We start from the raw sequence: 10147 nt of genomic DNA, 5'->3' as shown, positions 1-10147 counted from the left end.
GTTTGCCTGTAATTATCAGAGATGTATGTTTTGGGAAGGATCTCCAGCTCCCCTGCAGTTTTTGTGCTGATTTACAGATGAGTAAAGCTCTCAGTTTGCTGCTCCCTGTAACAAGGCACAGTATTTAAGCGATTCCCTTAACACACTGTGAAATGACACGCTCGCCTCCAATTCCCTTGGTTTAACACAGCTGTGCCAAAGCACCACGAGCACCAAAACAGCAGCGTTGTCCCTCAGTCTTGCCTCCCCCCCTCCCCCCCGCTGCTCTCCAGGCAAGGAAAACTTGTTGATTCCTCGCCTCTGTGGCGTTGGGAAGGGAGGCAGGCAGGGTGCAGGCAGGAGGAGGGTTAAGGAGCGAGGGCGTTGCTCTGCTGCCTGATGTCATGGAGGCAGGCAGCGGCTGAAGGGGCCCTTTGTTGGCAGTGGAGCCCAGCAGCCCTGCCTGCACCCAGCGCCCGCCGGCATGCAGGCAGCTGCCGCCAACTGCGGCCAGGACTGACGCTGCCCAACTTTGTTGGCTTGGGGTTTTTTTTCTTCTTTTTCTTTTAATTTTCTTTTTTTCCTCTCCTTTAAGCCACTCTCCCTCCCGCCAAAAGAGTTGGGAAGGAGGGAAGATGGCTGGAGTTAACTCCCCAGGAGAGGAGATGCGGGGCCCCTGGATTTTCCGCCTCTCGGGCTCGCCCTTGTAATGGTTTTCAGAGTGCTGGATTTCTTAGACTTTTCCTGGATATTTTCTGTTAGACTGTTCCTGGATATCTTCTTTTTAGACTTTTCCTGCATTTTTTTAGACTCTTACTGGATTTTTTTAGACTTTCTTAGACTTTTGCTGGATAAATTGACAGTGCGAGAAGAAGCTGAGGGGGGAAGGGAAAACAGACAGCCGAAGCCAAACTCTAACAAATGAAAATGTTGGAGATTTGCTTGAAATTGGTGGGTTGTAAATCGAAGAAAGGGCTTTCCTCCTCCTCCAGCTGCTACCTGGAAGGTGAGTACCCAAGGGGGCCGGGGTCGGGCTGTGCCTCCAGGGAGCCATCCCTGGGCTCTGGCAGCCCCACTCCTGGGGCCACGGCCTGACACTGCTGCTATCCCAGACATGAGTTTTATCCTTTGCTTGCAAGTTGGGGCCAGGCTTGGGGGGAGAGTGTTTGCCCTGGCCAGCTTTAGGCTGGGCTTTTGCATGTGAGGGCAAGGGAACCGGGTGGTGTACGCGGCATCCAGACCCCAGGTGACTTTCATTAGCTGCAATATACAAAGGGAGCGCGGCTCTACCATTTATGGTTGTAAAATGTCAAGTGATCTTCTGTCCGAGCCCATAAACAAAGCTGTATCTCCAGGCCTTGACTTTAATTTTTTGGTCCAGGGAAGGATCTCCCTTATTTTGGATGTGAGAAGAGGCTGGTAAAACCAACTCCAGGCTCAGGAAGAAAATTTAGATGTGTCCGTCAGTAAAATATTTTCAGCGTGCGTTAATACACAATCTCTTAGTTCATTTTGGTTATCCCCTTGTAAGTTGCTCTCCACAGATATTCATGTAACTACATTTTCTTCCATGCTTGCTTTTAAAAGGTGTTTTTTGAGTCGCATCCCAGGTTGAAAACCTTGGCAACAGAGGCACTGTGCTGGAGGACTTTGGGCCAAGGTCTGTCTTGGTGTGATCTTGAGCAAGTACCTCATCCTGGCATGCCTTTGCACCCTACCTGCAGAGCAGCATTACAGGTCCCTTGTGCAGCTCTGGCCCTGTTGCTGCAGTGGCCCATGGGGCCGTCTGGACTTCTTCAACTTCATTTGTGTTGCTGGATGTTGCTTCAGTAAAAAAATCCACATGCCAGGAGGACTGTGCTAACTTATCAAATCAGAGGCATGAAAGGCAGCAGCTGATTTCCCAGGGCCTATCGCAAGTCACTGTTGCTCAACTCTCGAATATTCAGTGGAGAAGCATTCCTAGGAAATTCATAGGTTAGGAATCTCAAATTCAACAAATGGCTCCTCGTGGCAATCCCATTTGAAGAAATTTTGTATCCAGAGTCTGTATTTATCAGATGCATTTAGTGGCTCTGAAGAATTTTGTGTTGTCTAAAGTCAAACGACAGTTTCCAGACTACTTTTTTTACTTGTTTAAAGTTTCAGAAACCTAATGTGGGTGGATGCATGGGAATAATTTTGATCCTTCCCATGTGACCGAATTGTTCTGTGATCTTTTAGGCCTACAAAGCCTCTATCTGTGTCCTCTGCTTTTGGTATTGCTCAGGCACAGGGAGGCTGCTTGTTGAGGAGGAGCTCTGAGCCGTGCTGGGCCTCTCCTTTCTGTGCTGTTGGATCTTTCAACACAGCCCTGGGAGAACAGGCAGAGCATCTGGGGCCTCTCTTCCCGACAGAAATGAATGCTAACGGATGATGTTACAAGGGTGTTACCCTGACTGTTTTTGCAAGTTTTCTCTTTTGTGTGCCTTACAACCACTCCCCCCCCCCCCCCCCCCCCCCAATTTCCAATGCAGTTGCATAATAGGATTAGAGAACAGTTTGAATTGTGCCATAGAGACAGAATGGAGTTTGGAAAGTGATCACTGACACAAGAAATATCGTAATATTTCCAGCTTGTGCTTCCCCGGGACTGTGGTTATGTGTTTATTTTTTTATGATGGGATAGGAAGTGAGCATTTTGAAACAGCTTTTAAATGATCTTCTCTCAAAGTAGCTCAGTCTCATTTTTTTCAGCTCAGCATGGGGCAAAACTGAAGCCATCATCCAAGTGGCATGTTAAAGGTGAACAAATGTGGCAACTGCAGCCTTGATGCTGTGACAGTCAGGACATAGGCATTGTAATTGATTGTGAATCTCTTGCAGAGCAGGATGTGACGTGAGAATCTACAGTAATTAGGGGAAGAAAACAATTTTTTTTTTCAAAAGTAGGATTTTGTGATACTCCTTTCTAAAGCTGGAAGTCTCCACGTGATATTCCTAGGCAGCTTTCTGATTAAGATCATTGTGAGGCCAAAAGTGCTGTGGAGGACTTTACAAAAGAGTCGTGGTGGCTCGCCTCAAACCCTTGTATCCCAGAGCACAAGTGAAAACCATTTGCTTTCATTACCCTTAAGAAAGTGACAAGTTCTTACATGTGGATTCATTAATTCTGTAGAAACTACTTAAGCTTGGCAGATTGTGAGAAGAAGACATATTAGTGTGAAAGGTCAGAGAGTAGGGACCATCACTCCTTGATCCCTGTGAGCAGCCTGCGATGGCCAGCCCATTCCCATGTGCATCCCACTCCCTCGCTGAAGCTTCTGAAAGGATTAAGGAGATGGTGATGATGATATCATTGGAGGATTTAGCTCTGCTCTTGTTATCTTTGTTGTATGTGAAGCTGTTGAGGATATGAGGGGAAAACTGAAAGTTTCTTTACTATAGTGGACCATGAAACCTCAAACATAACTGCTTAAAGGATGAAACGTCCATTAGTTGCTTTGAAAACCAATTGCAGCCAGGAGGATAAATTAAATTTTACCTAATTCCATTTCTTATTTTGGTTTTCATCTGTTAATAAAAACATGGCAGTGTTTGGCTGATGAATAACATGGAGCTGTAACAAAAGCAAATATGTTTGTTATCTTTTTAAATACATTTCTTGAAAATACTGTATTGAGATTGGTTTTGATGTAAGACTGGTTTAGAGTCAGGCACGTGTGTAGGTGTACGTGTCTTTTGACTAAGTATTCAGAAATGTGGTTTTCTTCATGGTGGTCTCTTCTGAAAGGCTTTTATGCTCTGTTAGTTTGTAGGAATGAGGATTGTAGAATCCTGTGAGTGGTGGTCTGGAGGGACAGCAGGTGCTGCATCCCCACGCTGTGTGGTTTGCTGTGTGCAGACAGCCTTGCCAGCTTGCTGGAGAAGTTGAGACCTTTTCTGAACTTGATAAAAAAATAAATTTAGTCTGGTTCTGGTGCTTACTGAGATTTGATGTTTGAGCTGGCAATTTTTTTGCCCTCATTTCTAATCCCACTAGTAAATATTACTTTAAAATGTGAGAGATCTGAATTTCTGCTTTTTCTTTTCTGCCTTTGCCAAACTGAATAATTACTCACCCACTTCACACCAAGAAAGGGTAAAGAGTAGAAGGGAAGAGGCACAGCAAGTACTGCTGCCAATCTGATCTGGAAAACGGAACATGTCCATGTCCCAAATAGGGGCTGAAATAGTCTTGCTGCCTTTTTGGGCTTGCTGTACCACTGAAAGGCAGAAGCTTTGTTTAAAACCTGTCAGTGTTCTTTGTAAAGTTTATAAACCATTTTGGGGACACTAATAAAGTCCTTTGTTTTCCAAGTGAAATGATTTCTGTCCTGCCAGCTGTCAGATTGTGTCTCTCTTTTTTTATTTCCCCTCCTTTTTTTTTAAAGTGTGTCTTGTTACAGCCAGAGTAGATGAGCCTGGGGAGGAGCAGCAGCTTGTAGCCATTGCCCTGTTCTTAGAGAGATTCTCTTCCTGGAGACTCAAATCTGCCCCAGTGTTGCTGGGATCAACAGGCAGGTCTTTGGTCAAGCTGTTAGGAAGAGTGAGGGCATTAGACAACATTTCTGCCTCCCAGGGAATAGACCTCTGTTTGTTTCCCCTCTTCCTTTGCTATTTTCTGCTTCTCACCTCTTGGCCTTTCATGTACCATCACTCTGTAGAGTTCTTGCTTTTAAATATGTTTCTGGCCTTGTAATGGCTTGCTAGTTGGATGCTTGTTCCACTGGTTCTCACCTGTCCCATCCTTACTAAAAAATCTCTCTGATGGTGCTTGCTGCCTTTTCCCATGAGTTGTAGCAAGGAGAGGATTATCATTTCAGAGGAAAAGTTGTAACTGTCTTCAGACTTAAACCGGATCATCCTCAGACATGTTAGTCCTCCCCAGAGCAGTTAGGGCTGCTCAGTAAAATGGAAATATAACAGTAAATCTTGGTGGTTCTTGCTTTGTGCTTTTCCTCCCCAAGGCTCAGAAATGGGCAAACTTCACTACTTCTGCTCCTTTGGTGAGAATACCAGAACAAAAGCTGTAAAGGTAAAGTTTTCAGGAATACACAATGGCTTTGAAGTTCACTTGGATCTAGTTACTCTTTACCTGTCCTCTCTCTGAGGTTATAATCTTCAGGTCAGGTAGTAGCTTAGTATCCAGTTTGGGAGTAAATTTCTGCCATACCCACAATCCCACTCCATATACCTACAACTGGGATTAGTTGCCTGGAGAAAAGATGATACTTACCATGTTACTAAGGGTTTATAAATGGAGCAAACTCAGTGAATGAACTTGAGTGGAACCTACAGGCTAATCTAAGCCACAACCAAACAAACCATGCAAACAAAAAACAGCAGCAGCAAAAGCCCCATGATGACAGAATCATCTCTTGGAGGAGTGGGAGAAGCCACACTATCAGTGTTCTTAGTATTAAACAAGGTAAACCCCTGCAGTTGACTGGGAGGGTCTGTTTGTGCATGAGCAATGTGGCAGGAGCGATGGGTGCCCTTGTCCTCTCGTTTGCATCCAACAGACTTGGTTTTCCCTATTGGTGTGCGGGAAGTTCATGGTGGCCATGCAGGGAGGAGCACAGCCTGCTCTCAGGATGAAAGCACCTTGCTGGGGGTAGAAATAGGGCAACACAACTGTGGAGACTGGCCCAGCACAGGGATGGTGGGTCTTGTTGAGAGACTGGATTTGTTTTTGCATTTCTTAGTCTGTGTATAGAAGTACACAATATTTAAAAAGGGATCATGTGTCCTCTCACTGGCTGTAGGAGTGTGGGCTTTCCAAATATCAGCTAAGAGCAGAAGCAACAGCCATAGCCTTTGTTGCAGAGGGTTATATGGCCTGTGGAGTGGGTGACAGGAGAGGCTGAGCATGAGCTCACCAAAGGGATGCATCTGAAATAAAACATGAAATCTTCCTTCTTTTTGGAAAGATCTGCTTTATGGATTATTTGTGTAGTTATTTAAATCCCCATTCCATCAGGCATAGGGAATGCATGAGGGCCACTACTGGGACAGAGGCAGCTGCTCCATCTTATGTGCTCGGTCGGGAACATTTGGATGTGTTAAATCTGCAGAGCCATCCCTGCAACTTATCGCGATTTCTTCCAGGGGAAAAGGAGAGTAGAGAGAAGGTAGGGAAAGGAGAAGCTTTAGACAGAATGTGCTGTAACTCCAAAGAGATTATTGAATGTATTCCGTGCTCTCTCGCTCTAGAATCCTCATGGAAAAAAAATGCCAGCACAGTTTGGAAGACCACAGGATGTTTGTTTTGTAGGGAGACAGGAGGTCTCTGCCTTCCCTCGGGACTGCCCTGCAATCAGCTGTGGAGGAGCCGAGTGTAATTCTGTGCTTCTGCTGCTTTTCCCAACCCTTCCCTTAAATTACTAAGGAAATTTGCCTGTGTTGGTCTAGACCAGAATTGTTCATATCTGAGAACTTCTTACACAGTCTCTAATAATGATTCATTTCTTCATATAAACAGTAATTAGCAGGAGATGGTTACACTTATGAAACCTTTTACTGTGCAAACACAAATATCTCCCTGGTAAAAGCTTTGTTTGGGGGGGTGGAAAATTAAGACATTCTTATGGCTAATGCCTCAAAATAAAAGCTGCTGTTGTCTTATATCAAAGTGTGCTCCACTTTAATTAAGAGTCATCATTTAGTGGAGAACTGAATTACAGCATTGCCTCAGGACTCCTCCCAGGAATCCAGGTGTCATATGGAGCACGGTGTGATCAAAGTAATAAATTACAGTCTTTCCAGGACACAGCAGAAGACAAAGTGGATGCGTGGAAGGAATCACAGTGCAGAGATGACAGTTTGAATTATGCTTGCTTCCTGCCCCATCTCTCTGCCAGGATACCCTCCTGTAGGTACAGCAGCCCAGCTCACTTATTTGGAGGAGTTTGGCCCATTGAAGAGATCAGCAGTGCTGTAAAATTGTAGTTAAAAGCAACTGGAGTGTATCAAAAAGGACCCTCGATGTGTATGAACGGCAATGTCTAATTCCTGCTCTGAGAGACTGTAGTGTCTGGGCACGTGTACTAAAGAGAAGCTCAGTGGGATAAATACTGCTGACAGCCAACTGTACGTGGCTCCCAGATGGATGTGTCCTGTCTGCTTCTCTCGCTTCATGACTTTGTGTCCCGAGTCTGCTGACAGCCTCCTCTTGAAACTCAGACCTTTAAAAGTGTGTCATGGTCTATCAAGCTTCTGCTACACTCTGGTCGCCACAAGTCTGCTCTTTCCTTTACTCTCTTCTCCGTGTCAACTCAGGGCATTATCCTCCCTTTCTTGCTGTCCTTCAAGCTTCATTCAGTCACTTCCTCCTCCATGCCAATTCTTAACTTGGAGTTCCTACCTTCTGGGAACAGCAGCCCTAAAGCAACCTAAGAATTGGGTCTTGCATGTCCCCATTGTGCTCTCCTGCACGGCAGCATTCACACACAGCGTGCACCTTTATGGGAGTGCCAGCAGCTGAGCCAGGGGGATCGAGTCAAGGATTACAGAGGATATGAGCCCAACTGTGCGTAGCATCCTCTGTATTCTCTGGGGGACTTGTGTGGTTTTCCAGCATAGCAATTCTTACACATTCAAGCCCTTGCTGGTCCTTGGGTTTGCAGACAGTTGTCACTGAGTCAATGTTTGTAGGAACATCATTGAGCAAAACCAGCCTTCCTTGACTTTCACACCACAGCTTGTGGGTGCTTTCGGTGTTTGACACAGTGTTGTCTCATGCTCTGACTCGAAGTGCATACCTTGGCATCCGTGTGCAATGAGTCAGTCCCAGCATCGCCGCGGCCTGGGCACGAGGGAAGGATTCTTGTGGAGTGCTTGGCTTTCCTCCTGCATCCCCATCTGCGGCTGTGTATGAGCTGTCTTTCGCTGGGCTGTAATCGTGCTGGAGTTGGAGGGGAGCCTGCCTTGGATTTCCTGCCTTCCTGTCGAATCAGTCCCCCATGGGGGAGGCATTTTCCTTCCTAACGAGGGTTATGGTCCATCCCACTGTGCAGTGTGTACTGGCGGGTACCATATTTGGGGGAGAGCATCACAGCATCGCTCCTCGCTGAGCTTGTGTGTTTGCTACTTGCAGCTCTCTGCTATCTGTCTGTTCCAGGTGTTTACTGATGGTGTAGCTCCTTGGAATATCTCCAATCACTGCAGCGCCCTGTGTTTGATAAGGGAACTTAATGGGCTTGACAGGATCAAAGCGTTTTCATGGTAAAATGATTATAGCTTAATTTTCTGAAAGTGAATTTTCTCTTCTCATTGTCCCTCTTGAAGCAAACCCAGGCTATTGAAATGTGTTCACCTGCAGGAAACAGGAGGGAATGCAAGGATGTTGAAGTGCTTTAAAAAAAAAAACCCAACACACCACCACCTCTTCTCAGTTGTTTAGAAAGCTGAATTATTTGACTTCTCTGATTAACTATGAAGACATATCTCCCTGGTTTAACTCAGAAAAGAGGCCCAACTGTGTGTGTACTTGCTGTTCTGCTCTCTGCCCACATACTACCTTTTCCAAAGAGTACAGTAGTACTCCTTCTCATAAATCACGACCTAGAGAGCCTTTACCAGTGGTGATCTGCCCAACACATGGAAAACTTCAGGTTGTCTGTGGGTGAATAGTAGTGCTTTCATCACTGAAGCTTAGAAACTGATGGGATTTGTTATTGTTGGTGGGGCTGGGGGGTTGAGGTGGGTTTGTTTATTAAAATTTCCCTATGGGGAAATGCCTTTTGGGCCTGTCCAAACCCACACTTGACTTCCATCTGTTTTCTTGTGTCAGTTGTATCAGTTCTTCACTGGTTTACTGGTGCAACTTATACCAGATTTCCAGACCAAACATGCAATTGTATTTAAAGGGCCTGTTTTGGTGTGATTGCATCCATATAGCAGCCCCTTGCTAGTGAGTATTACAAGTATAAAGAGAGAACTATGTTCTAATATAGAAAACACTTGGCCTGGGATTTCTACCTCCAAAGCCCAGCTGCAGGACAGGGATTCAGCAGGGAGTGTGAGGAACAGGCAGAGGCTGATGCTGATGGCACAAAGGTGGATGTTTCCTATCCCCGTAGCTGCACTGCCATCATGGTGTATCGGCAGTGCTGTGACCTTGCTCAACCAACACACACAGATGGAAAATAACCATTCAAAACCCAAGATTTTGACAACTAAGTTTGTGGCAGCACAGTCACCCCTGGGGGCTGCCAGCACAGCTGAAGGTGGCACATTAGAGTGAGGGAGCCCAATTACCTAGAGCATCACTACCCCAGATTCTTGATTCATGACCCAGAGGGGAGGCTTTGCAGGAGCAACTGCAATAACATTCCCTGATGTACTTGGAGTTGCCTGATACTTGCTGACTATTACACACCTAGTATGCTGTAGTGCACAAAAAATCTTTGGCAGATGGTTTTTACTCACCTATGAAGCTCAGTTTTTAGGACTCTTTTTTTGTTGTTGTTGCTGGAACTGTCTTAGGGTTCCTAAAAATGTAGAAAGCTCAAGATGTGAAGTACACTTGCTGCTGCACTTTGGTTTCAAGAGTGGCAGTCTGGGGAGAGGACAACAAAAAAGGCACAGCCTTGTACTCAAATAAGAAGAGAAATTATTAAAAGCACTGTGAAGAATGGGAGTACATATCTCATTCTTAAATACTGTGTGTTATAAATCTCACCCTGCCTGGCGTTCTGTGCTGCACTTTCTGGCAGTTTCATTTATAAGATAATTAAGGGATTTATCTTTTAAAGGTCTTGGGTTTGTTTTCACATGTAGACATTCCAACAGTCAGGCATGAGCCAAAGGATTTACAAGAAGCAAACAGCCTATGTGAGTAGCATTTACTGGAGGGAGGGAGAGGGGCTTTTCTTCTCCTGTAGGTGCCATAGGAGACAGGAGCCAGGGCCTTGGGGCAGGCTGGGGTCAGCTCTGGAAGAATGGTGCCCTGCCTATGTGGCAGGAGATCTGTATTAGAGGACTGTCCATATCTCTCCTCTGATGCATGAGGAGCACACATGTCAAGAACCAATGCAAATCAGAAGATCAGAGCCTGTGGGTTAACCAGATGGCTTTTATCAGCAAAAAATGAACCTGCTTTTTCCTCTCTCTCTCTCTCTCTCTCTCTCTCTCTCTCTCTCTCTCT

The 10147-nt window shown here is 45.5% G+C and overlaps 1 protein-coding gene across 1 annotated transcript in view; it reads left to right on the top strand.

The window, feature by feature from the left end:
• Positions 1–393: 393 nt before the first annotated feature.
• Positions 394–10147, top strand: part of ABL1 (ABL proto-oncogene 1, non-receptor tyrosine kinase) — a 33516-nt gene continuing 23762 nt past the window's right edge. Inside the window, exon 1 of the mRNA XM_062011966.1 lies at positions 394–985. Coding sequence (XP_061867950.1) covers positions 901–985 — 85 coding nt within the window. The 5' untranslated portion in view covers positions 394–900. The remainder of the gene's footprint in view (positions 986–10147) is intronic.

Source organism: Colius striatus, chromosome 19, assembly GCF_028858725.1.
Source record: "Colius striatus isolate bColStr4 chromosome 19, bColStr4.1.hap1, whole genome shotgun sequence".
Taxonomy (NCBI): domain Eukaryota; kingdom Metazoa; phylum Chordata; class Aves; order Coliiformes; family Coliidae; genus Colius; species Colius striatus.
Note: the sequence above shows the minus strand (reverse complement) of the source record. Positions and strands in the feature narration are given on the sequence as shown.